The sequence below is a fragment of the Coregonus clupeaformis genome, chromosome 15 (genome assembly GCF_020615455.1).
Source record: "Coregonus clupeaformis isolate EN_2021a chromosome 15, ASM2061545v1, whole genome shotgun sequence".
Taxonomy (NCBI): Eukaryota; Metazoa; Chordata; class Actinopteri; order Salmoniformes; family Salmonidae; genus Coregonus; species Coregonus clupeaformis.
This window is the reverse complement of record NC_059206.1, coordinates 51,675,495-51,703,420: the sequence shown is the minus strand read 5'-3', so window position 1 is coordinate 51,703,420 and position 27,926 is coordinate 51,675,495. Positions and strand designations below refer to the sequence as shown.

At 45.3% G+C, this 27,926-nt stretch overlaps 1 protein-coding gene across 1 annotated transcript; it reads right to left on the bottom strand.

The window, feature by feature from the left end:
• Positions 1 to 1,632: 1,632 nt before the first annotated feature.
• On the bottom strand, positions 1,633 to 25,506 carry LOC121582863 (procollagen galactosyltransferase 2). The gene is made up of 12 exons (XM_041899009.2): positions 25,178 to 25,506; positions 24,375 to 24,485; positions 21,821 to 21,938; positions 21,427 to 21,561; positions 21,098 to 21,302; positions 20,741 to 20,860; positions 20,509 to 20,585; positions 20,233 to 20,339; positions 19,959 to 20,091; positions 7,408 to 7,535; positions 6,924 to 7,127; positions 1,633 to 2,957 (listed from the first exon to the last, which is right to left on the bottom strand). Exons 1-12 carry the CDS (start codon positions 25,378 to 25,380, stop codon positions 2,726 to 2,728), a joined length of 1,773 nt encoding a protein of 590 aa, XP_041754943.1. The 5' UTR covers positions 25,381 to 25,506; the 3' UTR covers positions 1,633 to 2,725.
• Between the last annotated feature and the right edge of the window lie 2,420 nt (positions 25,507 to 27,926).

The following is a 27,926-nucleotide window of genomic DNA, read 5'->3' as shown; positions in this document are numbered from 1 at the left end:
GTGCCAATAATTTCAATCCCTTTATTTTTTAGATTTTTTTCCAGAAAGTCAACAAAATGATTTTCTCTGAGCAAGTGTATTAGTATAAAATATTATTTATATAATTTTTTGCTCATCTTTATCAAGGGTGCCAATAATTATGGACCTGACTGTATATATGCAGGTATATTATATAAAATATATAAATTTATGGCTCGGATCACACCTACAATCACAACCTCCAAAGGTATGTGGATTACCTATAATACAGTACCATTATGCTCAGGCATTGTTTTTCTGCAGTGATCATATAAGGACATCTGAGAAAGTTGCCTTATCCCGCCCCATATTTCTGTGACCTCACGGAACCCTGCCTTCCCCTAAGAGCCAATTGGAGAGCTTGGTGATGTCTCCACCCCTGGAAGCGGGTTCTCTCCAGTCCAGACATGAAGGAGCAGTGCAGAGCAGTGAACTCAGAACTGGCTGCAACACAGAAACTGTGCCACGCATGCACACGCACGCACACACACTTGAATAAACACACATGCACGTATAAGATACAGCATAGAGAGGAGTGTGCATGAAGAGAGGAGGTTGTTGGAAACTGTGCCACGTGCACACACTTGAATAAGCACACATGCTGTGTGCATGAATGCATGTAAACACAAACCACACACACATGCACATGAATAAACACACACGCGCATTAAATAACACACACGTGCACATACGTACTATGCCAATATGCACACACATGCCCGCACACCTACATTTGTAGGTATTGGCCACACCCCATGCCACGGGGAACACTCAGAGCTGGTTCAATCAAGTTCCTCCTGAAGAACAGCTACAGTTATTTTCTAATAAATTATATAACGTTCTGATGATAGATTTCGTTTGGAGATGTTATTCCGGGACCTTCTGCTGACTATTGGCTCTGGAGAAAGAGAAATTAGGTCATAGAGTTCACTGAATCATATGCAGTTCACAGAATGTCCCTAACTAAAGGTTACTATGCATGTGTGCAGTTCAGTGCACCCTGGCATATAGGTTACCATGCATGCGTGTGGGAGTCGTCTCAGGAATGTCTGGGAAGGAATGTACTCGCCTATTTCAGACCCATCTCTACTCAGCTTAGGCAAGTATTATCTAGAGAGAAAGGGGGGGAGGGGGGTTAATATGGTAACATGGATGGACAAACTTGTTCCACAGCGTGGTTAGTGTTAGAGAGCGAGCGAGAGAGAGAGAGAGCTAGCTCTTGTGGGAACAGCAAATAGTGAGTGGCCATTTTTTTTATTTTTTTATAGTTTTCCAGCTCCTGTGCCAAGTTCGGTGTGAGTAGAAGACACTCATTTCAGAGTTACTACACTTCCCTAAAAATGCTTAATTCATAGACACTGCCCAAAGGGAAAAATATAATTTCACTTTTCTAAATTCCTGCCCTAACGGTCAAGGTTTACATAATGCCATCATTGCAGAGCAATGTTTTAATAAGTAACAGATTAATCAATATTTTGAACATCCATTTTTTGAACAGCCAACATGTTGATTGGTTAAAGGGGTATGTATGCCTTCTTGTGGTGCTTTCATGTCAGTACATAATGTATCTTCAAAATGTAATGAGTACACATCAATAAAGACATAATAAAAGAATGAAGTAGATTTGTATTCATGTATAAATGTTTTGTACACTCATTGTATATTCATTTATTTGACAAAAAGGGAATTTCACTACCATTAAGACATTGCACTTGGGTTTAATATTGTGCATTCAAAAAGCACAATATAATGCTAGAAATAAATTAGGAAAACTGTAAATAAGAATTGTACAAGTAATGGAATCATGGAATTTGTACGCATTTATAAAACACCAACACAAACCAATACCAATGAGCTCAGTCAGATTGTAACATGATTGTCGTAGCAATTGGCACCATTAACGACACCTAAATTGGCAGGCTTCTCTCTGGTCTGTTGACTTCCGTCTGCTCTAGTGGGAGACTCTACCATGAGGTCAGGCATTGAGAGAGACACTGCTCCTATCATATATCATTTACACTGCTAGCCACAGATCCTTACCTTGTGTGAGTGCTTGTTGCAGTTCAACTTTTATGCAGATACTTTACTAAAGTCAAGAAAACCTTTACTAAGACTGTTCTCACAATATACTGAATAAGAGTAGAATGTGATATAAAAGAGAATGGTTTCCTCCAGTATTTCTGTCCTCCGACCCCCAGGGACTAAGTGTACAGTGAAGTGAGCCCAGACCCTGGAGTGCTCAGTGGGTACACAGATGGACAGCCAAGGACAATGTCCACAAGCCATACAAAAACAGCATCCTTACACAAACAAAGCCACAAACACAAACACTTTGAAAACAGGCCTGGGGGCACCTGATGTGAGCAGACCAAGTCTCTGAAACCTCAGCCGGCTTCACTACTGTATGTATATCCAGTCATTCCCAGTGATTATGGGCAGACATACCAAATACAAAATGGCGATATATACAGTCAGAAATGAAGGTACTTATGAATAGCGGATATCTTCCTCTCTGTCAGCAGTGACACTATAACCAGTAACCTATTACCCTTTTCACACTACTGAGCCACACCGAGCCAAGCTGTGCTGGCTACCACAGTTTCTGGAACAGTGCTGTAAAAGAACAACGTGAAAAGACAATATCCAAGTCAGCCCAGTATGGTTTGAGTTGGCCCTACAGTGTGAATCAGGCACGAATATGGTTTAACTAGAGCTCATCCTTATACGTGGCCTGCAGCATGTCGGATTGGGGTGCCCCCTTCAGGGTTTTGTGGGAACCCCTCCAGTCTGTTCGTACGTTGTCGTCGTCCCACAGCGTGGAGGTCTCTGTGTCGCTCACCCACTCGGGGTCCCCAGCGTAGTGGGCTGGTTGCACCAATAGAGGGCGTGTGGAGAACGCCTGCAGGTTACGGTTAGCAAAGTGAGACTTGTAGTCCTCACTGTGGAACAGAAGAGGATAGGGAGGTCAGATATCAGGTCATATAACAATACAACATTTTTATTGTTACAACTTTTATTAAATAAATAAAACTGGGGAAGTGGGATTTGTAGTCCTCACTGTTGAACAGGTCAGATGACAATATTAACATATTAAAACCTCTAATTGAGAGTCAAGAGTTACTAGTGGTCCAAGGCTATAGACAATGATGACATTGAGAAATGTAAAATCCCACTATAAAACTAGCATTTACATGGTTGAGAGTACTGTCTAGAAGATCATGGACACACTTCATAAGATTACATTTTGTTTAGTATAGAAGCCTATTGTTGGCCACAATTCATTGCTACTCTAAACAAACTATAATCTTACGGAGGATAAGAGTTTTGAAAGTGACCTCTAAAAATGACAAAAGAACATTCTGTGCGAGAGATTAATACAAGCAAGTGAGAACTTGTTCAATATTTTGTGGAAACAAGGTTATTATAACACAAGTACTGGGAATAGCAGGTTTCTATAGGAATGCGTCAGAATGCCTAGATTCAACTCCATGTGGTTCTAGTGAATAAGTCAAGCTTAACGAATCAGAAGAACCACTGAGGGAAAAAGAGAATGGGAAGATGGAAAGGTGGAGCAGGGAATGGAGATTATGGCACCTGGCCAGGTTTCCACACATGACGGAACACTAAGGCATTCTCAAAAGGACAACAAAGCATTCTAACAGCCTTCTGGATGTATGCCTGACTCCCAAGGCTCAGAAGAAAGTCTCTGGGCTTTATTAACTTGGTCTAGCAGCCAGAGAGAGAGAGAGAGTTGACCACATGAAACTGGAATGCTACAACAAGCCAAGTCAGTCTGCAGAACGACTGGACACACTCACATGAACAAAGCAGCGCTTTTTGATTGAACTAAAATGAGAATGTGCAACAAAATACGTGTGGGAATTGGCCTATAGGTATAGAGCTAAATTGAAATGTTTCTTACAGAAGAAATATGAAAAGCGTATGCATAAGCATGGTGGTAATTGAAAGGGAACAGTTTGGAGATTATGGTAAAATTATTAGACCAAAGTTGACGACACAACTACAGTTCACCTGACACGAGACTGAATCCAAACATTACACTATTGATTTTAGGTGCATTTTACATTTACGGTACTTTTCGCCACATACATTCAGTAACATGATAAGAATATTCCTGAAAATGTGGGGTAGGTGCAACATAAAACAACCTGACTCAACCTTCGCCTCTCCCGAGCCCGTTGGGGAGTTGCAGCGATGAGACAAGATTGTAATAGGATTTCACGAAATTGGGGAGAAAAAAGGGGTCATGAAGTTTAAGAAATTGTGGCAATATGGAAGAAAATGTAACTTATTGTACAAGAAATCAATATCACTCCCTAAAAACACAACCTTATGGAACAATCCTTGGATAGCTTTTCAGAATTCACCGATAAATTGGTCCACATGGACAACTAAAGGCATCGAAACCGTAAATGACTTGGTAACAGGAAATACATTTATTTCCATGACAGAATTAAAAAGTCATTTTGGACTGACCAATGTAGGGGGGGGGCTACAGACTGCTATAATTTGCCCGCCCTACAGACGGCTATATCGGTCCGCTAATACAGGACTAGTAAAGGCCCAGTGCACTACTTTTGTGAATACAAATGTTTTCTTCAAAACATTTATTTTATTTTATTATAATAAATAAATAAATGGATTCTGATTCAGCACCCCTACTTTCCAAAAGTTATGGGCGGATCTAGAAAGTTGGCTGTCAGAAGTATTACAATGTAAACTTACTTTTAATCTGTCTGTCTGCATATTTCAAGACATAGCTGTTCAAGCCTTAACAGGACATAGTTTACCTCTCATGATGCACTGAAATATTGAGTGGCACAAAGCAGAGTTACAGCTTTGTAGCATGATCCTTATACAGTGGAGGAAAAAAGTATTTAGTCAGCCACCAATTGTGCAAGTTCTCCCACTTAAAAAGATGAGAGAGGCCTGTAATTTTCATCATAGGTACACGTCAACTATGACAGACAAAATGAGAAAAAAAATCCAGAAAATCACATTGTAGGATTTTTAATGAATTTATTTGCAAATTATGGTGGAAAATAAGTATTTGGTCAATAACAAAAGTTTCTCAATACTTTGTTATATACACTTTGTTGGCAATGACACAGGTCAAACGTTTTCTGTAAGTCTTCACAAGGTTTTCACACACTGTTGCTGGTATTTTGGCCCATTCCTCCATGCAGATCTCCTCTAGAGCAGTGATGTTTTGGGGCTGTCGCTGGGCAACACAGACTTTCAACTCCCTCCAAAGATTTTCTATGGGGTTGAGATCTGGAGACTGGCTAGGCCACTCCAGGACCTTGAAATGCTTCTTACGAAGCCACTCCTTCGTTGCCCGGGCGGTGTGTTTGGGATCATTGTCATGCTGAAAGACCCAGCCACGTTTCATCTTCAATGCCCTTGCTGATGGAAGGAGGTTTTCACTCAAAATCTCACGATACATGGCCCCATTCATTCTTTCCTTTACACGGATCAGTCGTCCTGGTCCCTTTGCAGAAAAACAGCCCCAAAGCATGATGTTTCCACCCCCATGCTTCACAGTAGGTATGGTGTTCTTTGGATTCAACTCAGCATTCTTTGTCCTCCAAACACGACGAGTTGAGTTTTTACCAAAAAGTTCTATTTTGGTTTCATCTGACCATATGACATTCTCCCAATCCTCTTCTGGATCATCCAAATGCACTCTAGCAAACTTCAGATGGGCCTGGACATGTACTGGCTTAAGCAGGGGGACACGTCTGTCACTGCAGGATTTGAGTCCCTGGCGGCGTAGTGTGTTACTGATGGTAGGCTTTGTTACTTTCGTCCCAGCTCTCTGCAGGTCATTCACTAGGTCCCCCGTGTGGTTCTTGGATTTTTGCTCACCGTTCTTGTGATCATTCTGACCCCACGGGGTGAGATCTTGCGTGGAGCCCCAGATCGAGGGAGATTATCAGTGGTCTTGTATGTCTTCCATTTCCTAATAATTGCTCCCACAGTTGATTTCTTCAAACCAAGCTGCTTACCTATTGCAGATTCAGTCTTCCCAGCCTGGTGCAGGTCTACAATTTTGTTTCTGGTGTCCTTTGACAGCTCTTTGGTCTTGGCCATAGTGGAGTTTGGAGTGTGACTGTTTGAGGTTGTGGACAGGTGTCTTTTATACTGATAACAAGTTCAAACAGGTGCCATTAATACAGGTAACGAGTGGAGGACAGAGGAGCCTCTTAAAGAAGAAGTTACAGGTCTGTGAGAGCCAGAAATCTTGCTTGTTTGTAGGTGACCAAATACTTATTTTCCACCATAATTTGCAAATAAATTCATTAAAAATCCTACAATGTGATTTTCTGGATTTTTTTTTCCTCAATTTGTCTGTCATAGTTGACGTGTACCTATGATGAAAATGACAGGCCTCTCTCATCTTTTTAAGTGGGAGAACTTGCACAATTGGTGGCTGACTAAATACTTTTTTCCCCCACTGTAAGTCCATTGTTGGCAATGGATGATCTTAGTGATACAAAGCTTTCAGGAAACTCAACCTAGTATTGGAGTCTTGGAGCTGGCTCGTTGAGGAGAGCGACAGTATTTATCAAAGACAGTTTGGATACTTGTATCACTGGCTCGCTCACTTAGGCAGTCTTGTTGTCATATTTGGTGTCATACTTCAAAACTGACTGGGTTTTGAACCCGGGTCTCCTGCAATCCACAATACTGTTTTCCCTTTGAGCTAAAGTCAAGGGATTATCTTGGGTGTAGTTAACACAATTCTTCAGGTTTCAGTTCCACTTATTTGGTGTGTTTGGTCTCAATGACTTAAGAATGACTTGAGAATGGCTAAAGAAATGAAGAAATAAAGACATTGAAATTAAGAAATAAAGACATTTCAAATGTATTTTTATACTTACTTGATGTGTTTGTCGTACATGATGGGTAGGAACTCGTCGACGGGCAGCATCTTGGAGAGGGGTTCAGCGTTGAGCAGCTTCTGGGCCCCCTGGAGAGAGATGGCGTAAGACAGGGTCCAGTAGGAATAGTCTGCTACCACCAGATTCCTCACGTTCTCCACCACCTCCTCATCACCCGGCTTCACCTGCTTACGGCCCAGGTAACTACGGACAGAGGACGGAGAGAGACAGGTCAGGCAGAGGATGATGTATTGGTAGTGTAGTAACTGTTTTGGAATTTGACTATTCTTTACTCAACTTGTGTAATAATAAAAGAAACAATCAACTTAATGTGCAATCATTACATTATATGTAACAATTAACGGCATGTCCCCCCCCCCGACTCCCAACGCAGTTTAGCTCATCATATAAAATGACTCCAGGGCAGCTCGGCCCGTTCCTCTCCAGCTCCATGACAACGCGGGTGACCGTGACACTGACTCACATGATGTCCCAGTCCAGTTCCACCATGCCCACCTCCTCCATCAGACGGAGCAAGCGCCGCTTGAAGTTGGCCTGGAAACGCACGTCGTCCTCGAAGATCAGCGCCTTGTCCATCTGCTGGTCTACCATCTGAGAGGGAGGGAGGGGGGAGATGGAGGGGTGAAGGGGCAGAGAGCGAGAGAGGGGGGGATAGAGGAGTAAGGGGGAGAGAGAAAGGGGAGGGGGGAGAGAGAGGGAGAGAGTGAGATGGAAGGGTGAGAGAAGGGTGGGGAGAGAGAGGGAGAAAGGAAGGGGGAGAGAGTAGGAGATAAGAGAGGTAGAGGGGAGAAAGGAGAGGGACCAAGAGGGATGAGAATGGGTGATAACTAGCAGTTAAGAAAAGCTCTAATGACAGACCACAGAGGCATTTCTACTTCACTGAACGAGTCAATTAAGCTGCTTCTAACACCCCCAGGTCTCGTTTATGTGTGTGTGTGTGTGCTCATCCAGGATCTTGTTTCCCATGAGTATGGTAGTCGCTCTAATCATCTATTCTGAAGCTCTACTGTTCCCATATATTTTAGTGTTCAAAATACACTTTTGTGGTAGAGTTTCTGTCACTGACAACGACGAGAGGGGTTATAAGATTGGTGAAATCATTTAGAAAGTTGTATAAACACACAGGCTAATATACAGCTGTAGAAGAAATTAAGAGACCACTGCAAATGTTTCTTAAATCAGCATCTCTACATGTATGACAGCCATTCCATTCCAGTGTCTGTTGAATTCCAACATTCTACTGAATTAGGTACTGATTAGGTGATCACATGAACCAAATCTTATTTAACGAGGAAAAGTAGGGGCGAAAACGACTCTCTACTGACTCATTCGAATGTCACTCAACAACCGTAGGATGACATCAAGTGACCTACAAAAAGAATGGCAAACGGCAGCTGGGGTGAAGTGCACGGCGAGGACGGTTCGAAACAGGCTCCTAGGGGCAGGGCTGAAGTCGTGCAAAGCTAGAAAAAAGCCCTTCATCAATGAGAAGCAAAGAAGAGCCAGGCTGAGGTTTGCAAAAGACCATAAGGATTTGACCGTAGAGGCCTGGAGTAAGGTCATCTTCTCTGATGAGTCCAATTTTCAGCTTTGCCCAAACACCTGGTCGTCTAATGGTTAGACGGAGACCTGGAGAGGCCTACAAGCCACAGTGTCTCACACCCACTGTGAAATTTGGTAGAGGATTGGTGATGATCTGGGGGTGCTTCAGCAAGGCTGGAATCGGGCAGATTTGTCTTTGTGAATTGGCTTGAGGGAAGTTCGTGCCAAATTCTGTCGTTTGTAAGGAACCCTGATTAGAGGAACCTGATTGGTTATCAGAAAAGTACCCTAGAGTGTTCCTAGCATGTGAGGTTACACGTGCTAGGTCTAAAAAGATTGCAGAGAGCAAGTGTAGTGTTGGGGAGGATGTCAGTGATTCCATCATGTTCAATCTGTCTGAGACGTTTATGTGTGGTCCTGATTTCGGTAAACCTACTGAGTGGACCTCTCCTTTGAAAACCCCAAAGGTGAGCGAGTTTGTAGGACCACTGAAGGAAGAGAGAGTCCCTACAGTTGACACTTCGATGTCTAGGAAGCAGCTGATTGCTGAGCAGAGTAAAGATGCTTCCCTCTCCCCTCTTTTTGCTGAGAAAGGTCCAGAAGAGTTTGAAGAAGTTATTCTGGGTTACTTTGATAGAGATGGTGTTCTGATTAGGAAATCAAGTTCTCTCGCCACTTCTGAGCAAGACGATTGGCCCAGTGTATCTCAAATTGTCGTTCCAGTTACACTTCAACAAGAGATACTGAGGTTGGCTCACAATTGTAGTATGACAGGCCATCTTGACCGTATCTTGCATAACTTTTTCTGGCCTGGTCTGAAACAGGATGTTGTGGCTTACTATAAATCCTGTTACGTTTCCCAGTGGACAGGTAAACCGTACCGATTGGACCTTTGCAGCCAATTCCTGCTTATGGCTAACTTTTCAGCAGGGTTCTGGTGGACTGTGTTGGTCCTTTGCCCAAAGCAAATAGTGTTAACCAGTTTCTCTTTACCATCATGTGTGCTGCCACTCATTTCTAGGCTATTCGACTGAGGAAAATCACGAGAGGATAGCTACTACGGATATTGCAGGAATTTCCCTTTGAAATCAAACGTCTGTGGTTTGACAACTTGGTTGCTGATTGTCTTTCAAGGGTGGGTAGTCATAACTTTTGCTTTGTGTTCAGCCAGTGTGTAGCCCTGGCACACATTTTGTTTTGACTGCACGTTTTTCCGTATTGGAGATGAGTTTTGTTTTGGTTAGGCTCGTGCCAAGGGGGTGAGCGTAATAGAAAGGTACAAAGATCTACATTTAACCTCTGTTTTTAGGCAGCTATAAAAAAAAAAGTGTGTATACAGTGGGGAGAACAAGTATTTGATACACTGCCGATTTTGCAGGTTTTCCTACTTACAAAGCATGTAGAGGTCTGTAATTTTTATCATAGGTACACATCAACTGTGAGAGACAGAATCTAAAACAAAAATCCAGAAAATCACATTGTTTGATTTTTAAGTAATAAATTTGCATTTTATTGCATGACATAAGTATTTGATCACCTACCAACCAGTAAGAATTCCGGCTCTCACAGACCTGTTTGTTTTTCTTTAAGAAGCCCTCCTGTTCTCCACTCATTACCTGTATTAACTGCACCTGTTTGAACTCGTTACCTGTATAAAAGACACCTGTCCACACACTCAATCAAACAGACTCCAACCTCTCCACAATGGCCAAGACCAGAGAGCTGTGTAAGGACATCAGGGATAAAATTGTAGACCTGTACAAGGCTGGGATGGGCTACAGGACAATAGGCAAGCAGCTTGGTGAGAAGGCAACAACTGTTGGCACAATTATTAGAAAATTGAAGAAGTTCAAGATGACGGTCAATCACCCTCGGTCTGGGGCTCCATGCAAGATCTCACCTCGTGGGGCATCAATGATCATGAGGAACGTGAGGGATCAGCCCAGAACTACACGGCAGGACCTGGTCAATGACCCGAAGAGAGCTGGGACCACAGTCTCAAAGAAAACCATTAGTAACACACTACGCCATCATGGATTAAAATCCTGCAACGCACGCAAGGTCCCCCTGCTCATGCCAGCGCATGTCCAGGCCTGTCTGAAGTTTGCCAATGACCATCTGGATGATCCAGAGGAGGAATGGGAGAAGGTCATGTGGTCTGATGAGACAAAAATAGAGCTTTTTGGTCTAAACTCCACTCGCCGTGTTTGGAGGAAGAAGAAGGATGAGTACAACCCCAAGAACACCATCCCAACCGTGAAGCATGGAGGTGGAAACATCATTCTTTAGGGATGCATTTCTGCAAAGGGGACAGGACGACTGCACCGTATTGAGGGGAGGATGGATGGGGCCATGTATCGCGAGATCTTGGCCAACAACCTCCTTCCCTCAGTAAGAGCATTGAAGATGGGTCGTGGCTGGGTCTTCCAGCATGACAACGACCCGAAACACACAGCCAGGGCAACTAAGGAGTGGCTCCGTAAGAAGCATCTCAAGGTCCTGGAGTGACCTAGCCAGTCTCCAGACCTGAACCCAATAGAAAACCTTTGGAGGGAGCTGAAAGTCCGTATTACCCAGCGACAGCCCCGAAACCTGAAGGATCTGGAGAAGGTCTGTATGGAGGAGTGGGCCAAAATCCCTGCTGCAGTGTGTGCAAACCTGGTCAAGACCTACAGGAAACGTATGATCTCTGTAATTGCAAACAAAGGTTTCTGTACCAAATATTAAGTTCTGCTTTTCTGATGTATCAAATACTTATGTCATGCAATAAAATGCAAATTAATTACTTGTGATTTTGTGATTTTCTGGATTTTTGTTTTAGATTCTGTCTCTCACAGTTGATGTGTACCTATGATAAAAATGACAGACCTCTACATGCTTTGTAAGTAGGAAAACTGCAAAATCGGCAGTGTATCAAATACTTGTTCTCCCCACTGTATATGAGTGTACAAAACATGATGAACACCTGCTCTTTCCATGTCATAGACTGACCAGGTGAATCCAGATGAAAGCTATAATCCCTTAGATGTCACTTGCTAAATCCACTTCAAATCAATGTAGATGAAGGGGAGGAGATGGGTTAAAGAAGGATTTTTAAGCCTTGAGACAATTGAGACATGGATTGTGTATGTGTGCCATTCAGAGGGTGAATGGGCAAGACAAAAGATCTAAGTGCTTTTGAACGGGGCATGGTAGTAGGTGCCAGGTGAACCGGTTTGTGTCAAGAACTGCAATGCTGATGTGTTTTTAACGCTCAACAGTTTCCCGTGTGTATCAAGAATGGTGCACCACCTGAAGGACATCCAGCCAACTTGACACAACTGTGGGATGCATTGGCTTCAACATGGGCCAGCATCTCTGTGGAACGCTTTCGACACCTTGTAGAGTCCATGCCCTGATGCATTGAGGATGTTCTGAGGGCAAAAGGAGGGGGTGTTCTTAATGTTTTGTACACTGTGTATACAGTATATATATATATATATATATATATATATATATATATACAAATAAGTGGCTGTTTTGTCTTGTATGTGAAACCTCCAATTAACATTTAAGTAGCAAAGCATTTATGTTGATCTTGTTGTGAAATGGGAGTTGTTTTCTGTTCGTTGTGAGCAAACTTGTCCAACAAAAATATGTGGGAAGGTGTTACAGGCTTTGTCTTTTCCATTTATATTTCGAGGTTGGACATTAGCACTGATTGGTGTCACCTTGTTTGTCAGTATGTGTTTATAATTTTTTATTTCACCTTTATTTAACCAGGTAAGCCAGTTGAGAACAAGTTCCAATTTACAACTGTGACCTGGCCAAGATAAAGCAAAGCAGTGCGATAAAAAACAACAACACAGAGTTACATATGGGGTAAACAAAACAAAGTCAAAAATACAACAGAAAATATATATACAGTATGTGCAAATGTAGCAAGTTATGGAGGTAAGGCAATAAATAGGCCATAGTGCAAAATAATTACAATTTAGTATTAACACTGGAATGATAGATGTGCAAGAGATTATGTGCAAATAGAGATACTGGGGTGCAAATGAGCAAAATAAATAACAATATGGGGATGAGGTAGTTGGGTGGGCTAATTTCAGAATGGCTGTGTACAGGTGCAGTGATCGGTAAGCTGCTCTGACAACTGATGCTTAAAGTTAGTGAGGGAGATAAGAGTCTCCAGCTTCAGAGATTTTTGCAGTTCGTTCCAGTCATTGGCAGCAGAGAACTGGAAGGAATGGCGGCCAAAGGAGGTGTTGGCTTTGGGGATGACCAGTGAGATATACCTGCTGGAGCGCAGACTACGGGTGGGTGTTGCTATGGTGACCAATGAGCTAAGATAAGGCGGGGATTTGCCTAGCAGTGATTTATAGATGACCTGGAGCCAGTGGGTTTGGCGACGAATATGTAGTGAGGGCCAGCCAACAAGAGCGTACAGGTCACAGTGGTGGGTAGTATATGGGGCTTTGGTGACAAAACAGATGGCACTGTGATAGACTACATCCAATTTGCTGAGTAGAGTGTTGGAGGCTATTTTGTAAATGACATCGCCGAAGTCAAGGATCGGTAGGAGAGTCAGTTTAACGAGGGCATGTTTGGCAACATGAGTGAAGGAGGCTTTGTTGCGAAATAGGAAGCCGATTCTAGATTTAACTTTGGATTGGAGATGCTTAATGTGAGTCTGGAAGGATAGTTTACAGTCTAACCAGACACCTAGGTATTTGTAGTTGTCCACATACTCTAGGTCAGACCTGCCGAGAGTAGTGATTCTAGTCGGGTGGGCGGGTGCCAGCAGCGTTCGATTGAAGAGCATGCATTTTGTTTTACTAGTGTTTAAGACCTCGTTTGGAGGTTTCTTAACACAGTGTCCAATGAAGGGCCAGATGTATACAAAATGGTGTCATCTGCGTAGAGGTGGATCTGAGAGTCACCAGCTGCAAGAGCGACATCATCGATATACACAGAGAAAAGAGTCAGCCCGAAAATTGAACCCTGTGGCACCCCCATAGAGACTGCCATAGGTCCAGACAACAGGCCCTCTGATTTGACACATTGAACTCTATCTGAGAAGTATGTCACGCCCTGGCTCTGGGGACTCTTTAATGTTGAGCCAGGGTGTGGATTTTCTTTGTTATAGTTTATATGTTGTGTTCTAGATCATTTATTTCTATGTTGGCAGGGGTGGTTCCCAATCAGAGACAGCTGTGGCTCGTTGTCTCTGATTGGGAACCATACTTAGGCAGCCTGTTGGCACTTTTGTTTTGTGGGATCTTGATCCGTAAGGTTTGTGTTTAACCCTAGGACTTCACGTATCGTTTATTGTTTTGTTCATGTGTGTACTCATTAAAAGAATGTACGCTTATCACGCTGCGCCTTGGTCCGCTGTTTATGACGATCGTGACAGAAGATCCCACCTCGACTGGATCAAGCAGCGTGACGAGGAGAGAGGATGGACTTGGGAGGAGATGAGTGCGAGTCTGGCAAGAGGGATGAAGGCCTTGAGCACGGGGGAGAGACAAGCCCAATAAATGTTTAGGGGGGGGCTCACACCGTGGACGGCGAGGCAGCGGGAGGCCGCGATAGAGCGGTTCGGCAGGTTTGCAGAGGAGGCCGCCAGGTTACGGGGGCCACTGGTCACGAGGGAGAAGGGTAGTGTAGAGGCACGGCGAGAGGTACTGGGGTGTGTTACCAGTCCGGTCCGGCCCGTTCCTGATTCCCGCACAAGGCCAGTGGTGTGTGTTCCCAGTACGGTCAGGCCCGTTCCTGCTCCCCGCACCAAGCCAGTGGTGCGCGTCGCCAGCCCGGTCCGGCCTGTTCCTGCTCCCCGCACCAAGCCAGTGGTGCGCGTCGTCAGCCCGGTCCGGCCTGTTCCTGCTCCCCGCACTAAGCCAGTGGTGCGCGTCGCCAGCCCGTTCCGGCCTGTTCCTGCTCCCCGCACCAAGCCAGCGGTGCGCGTCGCCAGCCCGGTCCGGCCTGTTCCTGCTCCCCGCACCAAGCCTGTGGTGCGCGTCGCCAGCCCGGTCCGGCCTGTTCCTGTCCCTCGCACCAAGCCTGTGGTGCGCGTCGCCAGCCCGGTCCGGCCTGTTCCTCGCACCAAGCCTGTGGTGCGCGTCGCCAGCCCGGTCCGGCCTGTTCCTGCTCCCCGCACCAAGTCAGTGGTGTGCGTCGTCAGCCCGGTCCGGCCCGTTCCTGCTCCCCGCACCAAGCCAGTGGTGCGCGTCGCCAGCCCGGTCCGTTCCTGCTCCCCGCACCAAACCAGCCCGGTCCGGCCCGTTCCTGCTCCCCGCACCAAGCCAGTGGTGCGTGCGCGTCGTCAGCCCGGTCCGGCCCGTTCCCCGCACCAAGCCAGTGGTGCACGTCGTCAGTCCGGCACGGTTCGTGCCTGTTCCACCTGTGCCTGGTCCGGCACCAGTCAGCTGCTCCACGCCGGCGCCAGAGCAATCCGCTCCACCGGTGTTCAGTCCAGCTCCGGTCAGCAGGGCCAGACCACGAGGGCGAGAGAGAGAGTGGTGGTCACGCCCGGAGCCGGATCCGCCTCCAAGGCGGAATGCCCACCCGGCCCCTCCCCTGTGGTGTTTGGTTGGCGCGGTCGCAGTCCGCGCCTTTGGGGGGGGGGGGGTACCGTCACGCCCTGGCTCTGGGGACTCTTTAATGTTGAGCCAGGGTGTGGATTTTCTTTGTTATAGTTTCTATGTTGTGTTGTAGATCGTTTATTTCTATGTTGGCCAGGGTGGTTCCCAATCAGAGACAGCTGTGGCTCGTTGTCTCTGATTGGGAACCATACTTAGGCAACCTGTTGGCACTTTTGTTTTGTGGGATCTTGATCCGTAAGGTTTGTGTTTAACCCTAGGACTTCACGTATCGTTTATTGTTTTGTTCATGTGTGTACTCATTAAAAGAATGTACGCTTATCACGCTGCGCCTTGGTCCGCTGTTTATGACGATCGTGACAAAGTAGTTGGTGAACCAGGCGAGGCAGTCATTTGAGAAACCAAGGCTATTTAGTCTGCCAATAAGAATGCGGTGGTTGACAGAGTCGAAAGCCTTGGCCAGGTCGATGAAGACGGCTGCACAGTACTGTCTATTATCGGTAGCGGTTATAATATCGTTTAGGACCTTGAGCGTGGCTGAGGTGCACCCATGACCAGCTCGGAAACAGGATTGCATAGCGGAGAAGGTACAGTGGAATTCGAAATGGTCGGTGATCTGTTTGTTAACTTGGCTTTCAAAAACTTTCGAAAGGCAGGGCAGGATGGATATAGGTCTATAACAATTTGGATCTAGAGTGTCACCCCCTTTGAAGATGGGGATGACCGCGGCAGCTTTCCAATCTCTGGGGATCTCAGATGTTACGAAAGAGAGGTTGAACAGGCTAGTAATAAGAGTTGCGACAATTTCGGCTGCTAATTTTAGAAAGAAAGGGTCCAGATTGTCTAGCCCAGATGATTTGTAGGGTTCCAGATTTTGCAGCTCTTTCAGGACATCAGCTGTCTGAATTTGTGTGAAGGAGAAGTGTGGGGGGGCATGGGCAAGTTGCAGCGGAGGGTGCAGAGCTGGTGGCCAGGGTAGTGGTAGCCAGGTGGAAAGCATGGCCAGCCGTAGCAAAATGCTTGTTGAAATTCTCGATTATTGTAGATTTATCGGTGGTGATAGTGTTTCCTAGCCTCAGTGCAGTGGGTAGCTGGGAGGAGGTGGTTTTATTCTCCATGGACTTTACAGTGTCCCAAAACTTTTTGGAGTTAGTGCTACAGGATGCAAATTTCTGTTTGAAAAAGTTAGCCTTTGCTTTCCTAACTGCTTGTGTATATTGGTTCCTAACTTCCCTGAAAAGTTGCATATCGCGGGGGCTATTCGATGCTAATGCAGTACACCACAGGATGTGTTTGTGCTGGTCAAGGGCAGTCAAGTCTGAGGAGAACCAGGGGCTATATCTGTTCTTAGTTCTGAATTTTTTGAATGGGGCATGCTTATTTAAGATTGAGAGGAAAGCACTTTTAAAAGAACAACCAGGCATCCTCTACTGACGGAATGAGATCGATATCCATCCAGGATACCTGGGCCAGGTCAATTAGGAAGGCCTGCTCGCTAAAGTGTTTTAGGGAGCGTTTGACAGTGATGAGGGGTATTCGTTTGACCGCGGACCCATTACGGACGCAGGCAATAAGGCAGTGCCTGGTTGAAGACAGCGGAGGTGTATTTAGAGGGTAAGTTAGTCAGGATGAGATCTATGAGGGTGCCCATGTTTACGGATTTAGGATTGTACCTGGTAGGTTCCTTGATAATTTGTGTGAGGTTGAGGGCATCTAGTTTGGATTGTAGGATGGCCGGGGTGTTAAGCATATCCCAGTTTAGGTCACCAAGCAATACGAACTCTGAGGATAGATGGGGGGCAATCAATTCACATATGGTGTCCAGGGAACAGCTGGGGGCTGAGAGGGGTCTGTAGCAAGTGGCAACAGTGAGACTTATTTCTGGAAAGGTGGATTTTTAGACGTAGGAGCTCAAACTGTTTGGGCACAGACCTGGATAGTATGATAGAGCTCTGCAGGCTCTCTCTACAGTAGATTGCAACTCCACCCCCTTTGGCAGTTCTATCTAGATAGAAAATGTTGTAGTTGGGGATGGACATTTCTGAATCTTTGGTGGCCTTCCTAAGCCAGGATTCAGACACTGCTAGAACATCAGGTTTGGCAGAGTGTGCTAATGCAGTTACAGTTACAGAAGTCCCGCTATGACCTCCGACGAACCATCAAACAGGCAAAGAGTCAATACAGGTCTAAGATTGAATCATACTACACTGGCTCTGACGCTCGTCGGATGTGGCAGGGCTTGAAAACTATTACAGACTACAAAGGGAAGCACAGCCGCGAGCTGCCCAGTGACACAAGCCTACCAGACGAGCTAAACCACTTCTATGCTCGCTTCGAGGCAAGCAACACTGAGGCATGCATGAGAGCACCAGCTGTTCCGGATGACTGTGTGATCACGCTCTCCGTGGCCGATGTGAGTAAGACTTTTAAGCAGGTCAACATTCACAAGGTCGCAGGGCCAGACGGATTACCAGGACGTGTACTCTGAGCATGTGCTGACCAACTGGCAAGTGTCTTCACTGACATTTTCAACATGTCCCTGACTGAGTCTGTAATACCAACATGTTTCAAGCAGACCACCATAGTCCCCGTGCCCAAGAACTCTAAGATAACCTGCCTCAATGACTACCGACCCGTAGCACTGACGTCTGTAGCCATGAAGTGCTTTGAAAGACTGGTCATGGCTCACATCAACAGCATAATCCCAGAAACCCTAGACCCACTCCAATTTGCATACCGCCCCAACAGATCCACAGATGATGCAATCTCTATCGCACTCCACACTGCCCTTTCCCACCTGGACAAGAGGAACACCTACGTGAGAATGCTATTCATTGACTACAGCTCAGCATTCAACACCATAGTGCCCTCTAAACTCATCACTAAGCTAAGGATCCTGGGACTAAACACCTCCCTCTGCAACTGGATCCTGGACTTCCTGACGGGCCGCCCCCAGGTGGTAAGGGTAGGTAACAACACATCTGCCACACTGATCCTCAACACGGGGCCCCTCAGGGGTGCGTGCTCAGTCCCCCTCCTGTACTCTCTGTTCACCCATGACTGCATGGCCAGGCACGACTCCAACACCATCATTAAGTTTGCCGACGACACAACAGTGGTAGGCCTGATCACCGACAACGATGAGACAGCCTATAGGGAGGAGGTCAGAGATCTGGCCGTGTGGTGCCAGGACAACAACCTCTCCCTCAACGTGACCAAGACAAAGGAGATGATTGTGGACTACAGGAAAAAAGAGGACTGAGCACGCCCCCATTCTCATCGACGGGGCTGTAGTGGAACAGGTTGAGAGCCTTGGTGTCCACATCACCAACGAACTATCATGGTCCAAACACACCAAGACAGTCGTGAAGAGGGACACGACAAAGCCTATTCCCCCTCAGGAGACTAAAAGATTTGGCATGGGTCCTCAGATCCTCAAAAAATTCTACAGCTGCACCATCGAGAGCATCCTGACTGGTTGCATCACCGCCTGGTATGGCAACTGCTTGGCCTCTGACCGCAAGGCACTACAGAGGGTAGTGCGTACGGCCCAGTACATCACTGGGGCAAAGCTCCCTGCCATCCAGGACCTCTATACCAGGCGGTGTCAGAGGAAGGCCCTCAAAATTGTCAAAGACTCCAGCCACCCTAGTCATAGACTGTTCTCTCTGCTACCGCACGGCAAGCGGTACCGGAGTGCCAAGTCTAGGTCCAAAAGTCTTCTCAACAGCTTCTACCCCCAAGCCATAAGACTCCTGAACAGCTAATCATGGCTACCCGGACTATTTGCACTGCCCCCACCCCATCCTTTTTTACGCTGCTGCTACTCTGTTAAGTATTTATGCATAGTCACTTTAACTCTACCCACATGTACATATTACCTCAACTACCTCAACTAGCCGGTGCCCCCGCACATTGACTCTGCAACGGTACCCCCTGTATATATAGCCTCCCTACTGTCACTTTATTTTACTGTATATATAGCCTCCCTACTGTCACTTTATTTTACTTCTGCTCTTTTTTTCTCAACACTTTTTTTGTTGTTGTTTATTCTTACTTTTTTTGTTTAAAATAAATGCACTGTTGGTTAAGGGCTGTAAGTAAGCATTTCACTGCAATGTCTGCACCTGTTGTATTCGGCGCATGTGACCAATAAAATTTGATTTGATTTGATTTGAGAAGTCAACAAATGATAGCTCCTGGGGAGTAGGAGTGATACTGGGGGCTTCAGGGCCTGGGTTAACCTCTACATCACCAGAGGAACAGAGGAGTACTAGAATAAGGATACGGCTAAAGGCTTTAAGAACTGGTCTTCTAATGTGTTGGGTACAGAGAATAAAGGGGGCAGTTCTCCGGGCGTTGTAGAATAGATTCAGGGCATTATGTACAGACATGTGTTACACCTGTGCTTGCTTGTCATCTCGTTAGTCAAGTGTGATATTTAAGAGCGGCTGGCCCAATGCTCCAGTTGGGATGAGAGATGTTGGAAGAGCTGCACCTCCTTATAGCTTTGCTTCTTTAAGTTGATCGACAAAGCCTTTCTGTCTTACATCTCCCCAGGTTTGGTTTGCTCCACTTATTTTTAACTCCATATTATAGGTTTTTATTTTGGTTTGCCTTGTCTGGGGCAAATTTAGTTGGCACACCTGGTGGGTGTCTTTTAGGTCCCACTTTCATTTACATTTAGTCATACATTTAGTCATTTAGTCATTCATGTTGCTAGTCAACATTCAGTGGACACCCCCATGAGTATCTTTGAGGACACCTCCTAGCACCCCACCTGTTTCGTTTTGATTGTTAGTGACTTTGTTAGTTCCCCGTTCTGTTTGAGCGACAATTTTTGGTTTCTTGTTGGGGATGTGCAAGTGTATGTGTGTCTGATCCTCACCTCCTTCCAGATGTAATAGTGGCTGAGGAAGCATCCAACCTCTCCTTTGGTCAGGGTGCGGCGAGAGAATGGGTCATAGTAACCAGGTAGTATGTCCACTCCAAGGATCTTTATATCACTGCTGTTCAGAGCTCTGCAGGATACACACACATTGTGTCCATCTTTCTCTTGTAGGAACATTTCCCAAGCTTTGCATCCTCACCTAGCCTGGAAATCAGAGTGAATTCAGCTCTGTTTAGAATGATTGAGTCTGCATTACCAGGCTAATTCTCACCCTCCATCTATGGCGTCCACCACTTTGACGTCTATCTCCAGCTCGTTGAGAGAGTACAGCATCCTGTCCCTACGGTCCTGACGGCGACGCAGGTTGATCAGGTACACCTACATTATGGGAGAGCCAGGGTCAGAGGTCAACTCAGACACAATGATCCATATATTGAGTGAGAGAGTATAACACCATTCGTCTACAGCAGTTTCCCCCAAACCAGTTCTACTTCTTTGATCTATTTTAGTCCTTGAGAGGTTTGGGCACCCCTGGCCTCGGACTCACCTCATCAAAGCCCATGAGGTCTCTCCGTTTGGGGAAGAGGCTGACATATTTGGAGGGGGCCATGGAGGGACCTTCAACTGGAGGGAGAACACAGAGCTGTGTTATTAAGACACATCTATAAGTTACTACCTTTAGTATTACAGATATTTACTGTTAGTTATATACCATAATAAACATACAGAATACAACACCTACTCTCATAACTATAATAATATGAAATAAAGTTTCTTACTCATGGCCTCCAGGATGAGATGGCTGAAATTGATGCTGTCGTCCTCTATGGTGTGGTGAGGCTTGGCTGGGACGTTCAGGTAGCCATACCTCACCTTGTTGCACAGGTACATCTGCACCTCTGGAATCGCAAAGTCAACTCTGTTATCAAACAGTTAACGTTGACATGGCCTTGAAGTACCATCAACATAATCGTAACGTAATCATCTTGCCTTTTACTTTGAACACTTTGATTTCACCCCTGCACTTGCCAGGGCCATGGATGTTTGCGATTATATGTTATCAGAGAGTGTGTGTGTGTACATATGCCTGTGATGTGTGTGTGCTTTAATGTACATGCTGTACTGTAGACCCCTACTTGAGACGCGGCAGGAGAAGGCGAAGACGATGATGTCATCGAAGGGCCAGGAGTAGTCCTGGTGAGGGGGATGGAAGGCCAGCTTCTTCATGCCTGTCTTCCTCATGTCCAGCAGGAAGGTAGAGTGGACCATGGGCACCGGGTAGCAGCCCAGCCGGTGGCGGTGTCTGGTGGGGAAATACTCAGCTGTACGCCGATAGTAACCCTGAGAACAGACACACAGATCAATCCTTCATTCAAACAAAACCTAGTGTGCAATATTATACACCTTTAATTTTCACACAGGCATTTGTAATCTGACACATACACACGCGCACACACTCTCTTACCTGTGGAGTGATGCCGCACCAGTAGTTGGAGTAGGCTCCCTGGGAGTCCAACATGGGGGCGACCACAGACTTGTTCTCTGCTATGAGGAGGTTGAGGGTCTCTGGGTTGGTCAAGATGTTGTCAGTGTCTGCATACTGGAGGATTATAAGAGAGGTCTGGGTTTGTTGCGAGTGTTCAGGTGAGAGTAAAGAGTCAGAGATTATCTTGATAGAGAGGCAGGGTTATTGAAAACCAATGAGGAGAATTGGAATTTTAATTTACTTCCTGAATTGACTGAATTGAAATAGAATTGACCCCAACAATCCTTGATTTCTACTTCTAGGCTGTGGATAAACTAATGAGATAAACCTATAACTTCTAGTCAGTGGACAGAGTAGAGATTTGGGACTGTACCAGTATGTAGTCAGCCCAGCGTTGCTTGGCGAAGTTGAGAGCAGCCTGTTTGAGTTTCATCAGGTATTCATATCTGCCGTTGCTCCAGTATTTAGGCCCCATCTCTCCTGGGTAGGACCTGCAATGGAGGGAGTCCGAACAAGACGCACACAATCACATTCGCGCACACAAACACGTGCACACACACGCTACAGTATCCCTCCTGCATGGCTTCGAGGTACCCAGTACATGACCAAAAGTATGTGGACACCTGCTCATCAAACATCTCATTCCAAAATCATGGGCATTAATATGGAGTTGGTCCCCGCTTTTCTGCTATCATGGCCTCCACTCTTCTGAGAAGGCTTTCCAATAGATGTTGGAACATCGTTGCGGGGACTTTCTTCAATTTTGTTATTTATTTTTATTTTATTTTTTATTTAACCTTTATTTAACCAGGTAAGCCAGTTGAGAACAAGTTCTCATTTACAACTGCAACCTGGCCAAGATAAAGCAAAGCAGTGCGATAAAATCAACAAAAACAGAGTTACATATGGGATAAACACAACGTACAGTCAATAACACAATAGAACATCTATATACAGTGTGTGCAAATGTAGTAAGTTATGGAGGTAAGGCAATAAATAGGCCATAGTGCAAAATAATTACAATTTAGTATTAACACTGGAGTGATAGATGTGCAGAAAACGATGTGCAAATAGAGATACTGGGGTGCAAATGAGCAAAATAAATAACAATATGGGGATGAGGTAGTTGGGTGGGCTAATTACAGATGGGCTGTGTACAGGTGCAGTGATCGGTAAGCTGCTCTGACAAATGATGCTTAAAGTTAATGAGGGAGATAAGAGTCTCCAGCTTCAGAGATTTTTTCAGTTCGTTCAAGTCATTGGCAGCAGAGAACTGGAAGGAATGGCGGCCAAAGGAGGTGTTGGCTTTGGGGATGACCTGTGAGATATACCTGCTGGAGCGCATACTACGGATGGGTGTTGCTATGGTGACCAATGAGCTAAGATAAGGCGGGGATTTGCCTAGCAGTGATTTATAGATGACCTGGAGCCAGTGGGTTTGGCGACGAATATGTAGTGAGGGCCAGCCAACGAGCATTAGTGAGGTCGGGCACTGATGTTGGCCAATTAGGCCTGGCTCGCAGTCGGCGTTCCAATTCATCCCAAAGGTGTTCGATGGGGTTGAGGTCAGGGCTCTGTGCAGGCCAGTCAAGTTCTTCCACACCGATCTCGAAACACCATTTCTGTATGAACATCGCTTTGTGCACAGGGGCATTGTCATGCTGAAACAGGAAAGGGCCTTCTCAAAATTGTTGCCACAAAATTGGAAGCACAGAATTGTCTTGAATGTCATTGTATGCTGTAGCGTTAAGATTTCCCTTCACTGGAACTAAGGGGCCTAGCCCGAACCATGAAAAACAGCCCCAGACCACTATTCCTCCTCCACCGAACTTTACAATTGGCACTATGCATTGGGGCAGGTAGCGTTCTCCTGGCATCCGCCAAAACCCAGATTCGTCCATTGGACTGCCAGATGGTGAAGCGTGAGTCATCACTCCAGAGAACGCATTTCCACTGCTCCAGAGTCCAATAGCGGCAAGCTTTACACCACTCCAGCCGACGCTTGGTATTGCGCATGGTGATCTTAGGCATGTGTGCGGCTGCTCGGCCATGGAAACCCATTTCATGAAGCTCCCGACAAACAGTTATTGTGCTGACGTTGCTTCCAGAGGCAGTTTGGAACTTGGTAGTGAGTGTTGCAACTGAGGAAAGACAATTTTTACGCGCTACGCGCTTCAGCACTCGGCGGTGTGGCCTACCACTTTGTGTGGCTACCACTTCGCGGCTGAGCCATTGTTGTTCCTAGACATTTCCACTTCACAATAACAGCACTTACAGTTGACCGGGGCAGCTCTAGCAGGGCAGAAATTTGACAAACTGACTTGTTGGAAAGGTGGCATCCTATGACAGTGCCACGTTGAATGTCACTGAGCTCTTCAGTAAGGCCATTCTACTGCCAATGTTTGTCTATGGAGATCGCATGGCTGTGTGCTCGATGTTATACACCTGTCAGCAACGGGTGTGGCTGAAATAGACAAATCCACTAATTTGAAGGGGTGTCCGCATACTGTTGTGTATATATATATTGGACTTAGAGAGTCCCCTGAGGTCAGGTAGCACTGTGTATCGGTATGTGTATCGGTATGCATATCAGTATGCTCTGTAATCACCTAACATCTTTTTGAAGCTCTTTTCTCTTCACCCTCTGTTTTAAAGTTACATCCTTAAATACAGCATGTTGAGTCTACTATTACAGTCTGTGTGTGCTAGTAAGATTATACAACTAAGCAGGTGCTGATGTTTGACCAGATGTTTTTAAGCCCTTGGCCTTAGGTTTTGGGAGGTACACAACTGTATCAACAACACACGCTTTTTGGATGACATAATAATGTTGAACTCATGTAGGATGCTCTATAGCTCTCCACTCACCCAGACACACACACAGTTTTGGGAAATACAAGATAATGCTGAAGAGAAACAGAACTTACGTAGGATGCTCCATGGGCCTCCACTCCACATAGTGATAGAACTTTTGCATGACAGTCAGCCATTCTTTTAGAACAGCTGTAGTGTTGTCAGCATTGTGATCTGTAGCTGCCCTGCAGACATGGGAATAAAGACACACTGTCTGGCACTAGAATATACAGTAGTCTGTGTGTAACGTGGCCACTGGGTTTGCCTGATTTGCATACAACCGCAACACAACTAGGAATCAAAGACACTGCAAATCTGATACACCAATGTGGTCACGTTACACATGCGATCGAGAAAAGCCATGCACATCGTTTACCCTAATGAAGAGTTGCTAATGAATATGCAGAAGGGACTCCGTATGAAATGCATAATAATCAATATGCACATGAGGAAATGCACAAGAGGAAATTCGTTTAGGGCTATTGTGGTATCGCATGGAAATGTTATCTGTGCAAAACATACAGTAACATGCAGACTGTAGTGTAAAGTATAGGCTATTATAATGAAAATAAAATGTAATTGCATAATGCAGTGCAACAGTAGGCCTAGCCTACAATTTAACTTTCATAAACGCTGCATTAGAGACAAACTTGGAAAACAAAGTTAGAGTAGCCTACAGCAGCAGAAGCACTCATTATTTTCTATTGCAGGTGAGGGTCGAGGGTTCTAAAGGGATTGTGGGGACTGGGGAGAAGAGGGGTGGTATTCTTAATCTAAAATAAATGCGATTGACCTTTGATCGCCCGCGAGTTTGATAAATGGACCTTCGAACAAATAGCGTCCAGGGAAACAGCGCTGGCGGGATGGCTGAACTTACCATACAGAGATGCGGTTTTTGGGATAGTTCAGCCTCTCCAACGCTCCGAGGTAGTATGGCAAGGAATGCGCCGCGTTCCGAGCAATGATCGCAATAACAATCGTTGGCGGCTGCATTTTCGATTCTTCTTGATATTTTTCCTCAGAAAAATAACATTCTGTTCTAGAAACGAAGGCCCCTAAAACTAAAACCCAAAGAAACATGGTGGAGTTTACAGTCCAGGCTGCTGCACGTACCTCCAGCTCCTTGTCCGCGTCAGCACGAAGTAAAAAATGTCTTTCTCCAAAATGTTTAACCCCCTCAAGATGCAACAGATGAGGCTCTTTCGTGCCCAAATCCGACGTGTGACGGCGGAGGGTTTTAAATTACATCTATTACAGCTTCCGCACCAAAATTTGTCAGAAATGTTGGCGAGGAGTGAACTAAATCCATGTGGTGCAACTAACTAGTAATTTAACTACATTTTACAGTAGTTTAGTGGTAGTTGAACTTCATTCAAATCTAAGTAGGCTTTTCAGTAGTTAATGCATGTTTTTGTATGTAGCAGTGTTGCTAACTACTGTAACTACACACTACTTTTTTGTGCAAATATAAAATATGGGTGAAGTAGGATAGATAAAATGTCCTAGGAATCCTGTTAAACCCTGTTTTAAGACAACAACAAAAACTCCCAGCTCAGAGTAGATTTTAGGATGCTGTTAAGACACTGCTCAGACAAACTGAGCCAGGAGTAAAATCAACTAATACAAGTTTATCTCAGCTGGTAATCATGAAGGTTTGAGGTACGGCAAAGGAAATAATAATAATAATAATATAATATAATATGCCATTTAGCAGACGCTTTTATCCAAAGCGACTTACAGTCATGCGTGCATACATTTTTTTGTGTACGGAAAGATAGTAATGACGTTGTTACAAATAATGAGGAATAACCAATTGTTATGAGGCATCGCCAGATGTGAACTCTAAAGCACTCTTCAACGACAGTGAATGTTGCAATGGTAAAACGTTTGATAACTATAATTTTCGCCTGACACGATAACTTTGCCTACTCTTAATTCTGGCCTAATATGTTGGCATGCATAACCTTATTTAACCAATTCTGATAATTTGAATGACAGTATCATGCCGGTTGAAAGCAGGATTTTTATCATATTTATTACCTTTAATCAAAACACTCCTCACTCCCGTTCAACAACTCTGATCCAAAGGGATAACTTGAAATAACATATAGGTTCATGAAATAATGAAAATAAAATGGTTTATTTATTAGCCTAGTAAAGGGATCTCGCATGCTACCTATGAGTAGCTGGCCAAACAATTCTGAAAGTACATGCAATTTTAGAAACACTTAAAATAAGGGCTGTGTTTCATGTAGGCTTACCCTGGCGTGACGTTTTGATAACCATGTAAATCTCTCTCGGACAAGGTGATTTTTATCAATATATTAGGCTTTATTTATTCTCAGATTTGAAAATAATATTTGATTAACTGTTCAGCAGTCTTATGGCTTGGGGGTAGAAGCTGTTAAGGAGCCTTTTGGACCTAGACTTGGCGCTCCGGTACCGCTTGCCGTGCGGTAGCAGAGAGAACAGTCTATGACTAGGGTGGCTGGAGTCCTTGACAATTTTTAGGGCCTTCCTCTGACACCGCCTGGTATGGCAGGAAGCTTGGCCCCAGTGATGTACTGGGCCATACGCACTACCCTCTGTAGCGCCTTGCAGTCGGATGCCGAGCAGTTGCCATACCAGGCGGTGATGCAACCAGTCAGGATGCCCTCAATGGTGCAGCTGTATAACTTTTTGAGGATCTGAGGACCCATGCAAAATCTTTTCAGTCTCCTGAGGGGGAATAGGCATTGTCGTGCCCTCTTCACGACTGTCTTGGTGTGTTTGGACCATGATAGTTTGTTGGTGATGTGGACCCCAAGGAACTTGAAGCTCCCGACCTGCTCCACTACAGCCCCATCGATGTGAATGGGGGTGTGCTCGGCCCTCCTTTTCCTGTAGTCCACAATCATCTCCTTTGTTTTCATCACGTTGAGGGAGAGGTTGTTGTCTTGGCACCACACTGCCAGGTCTCTGACCTCCTTCCTATAGGCTGTCTCATCGTTGTTGGTCTTCAGGCCTACCACCGTTGTATTGCACGTTGTTCACTGCAATGGACTTTGTCTTGGTGACACATTTTGCTCTGATGGCTTCTCCGAATCTGGTACTTAAAACTGCACAGGCAGAGTTTGGAAGTGCATGCAGTGGAACGTCTCTTGTGTCCGCACAGTGTGTTGTTGTTGGTTTGCTCCCAGCATTGTCTGAGCTGATGTCTTTTTGCCAGGGTCTTCGTTATATTTTTGAAGTTTCCCACAACTGCTGAGAGCCACTTGAAATATTGGTGTTTTGCTTCAAATCGCATGGTGGACTGGTGTATCAAAGGTCCATAGGCAAGTAGCAGGCTAGGGGACGAGGTAGTGCATCTTTGGGATTGTCTTCCTTGGAAACAGCTCTTGGAAGAGAGCTTGAAATTCTGTGATTTTCTTTTTTTTTCTGCCAGATATGGGATCCAGGATCTTCTTAAAACTGGGGCCAGATATGGGATCCAGGATCTTTTTAAAACTGGGCCCCCCCCTTTGTTTTTACACTAATGCTACTCTGTTTATTATCTATGCATAGTCACTTTACCCCTACCTACATGTACAAATTACCTCGACTAACCTGTACCCCTGCACATTGACTCGGTACTGGTACCCCCTGTA

Bases quoted from the DNA above. Each gene is read 5' to 3' on its own strand.
- LOC121582863 (XM_041899009.2), bottom strand. From the start codon at position 25,380: ATGTTTCTTTGGGTTTTAGTTTTAGGGGCCTTCGTTTCTAGAACAGAA. The intron at 24,486-25,177 runs GTAAGTTCAGCC...CCATGTCTGCAG, and splicing joins AAAAACCGCATCTCTGTATG to GGCAGCTACAGATCACAATG. The intron at 20,092-20,232 runs GTGAGAATTAGC...TGTATCCTGCAG, and splicing joins GTGGACGCCATAGATGGAGG to AGCTCTGAACAGCAGTGATA.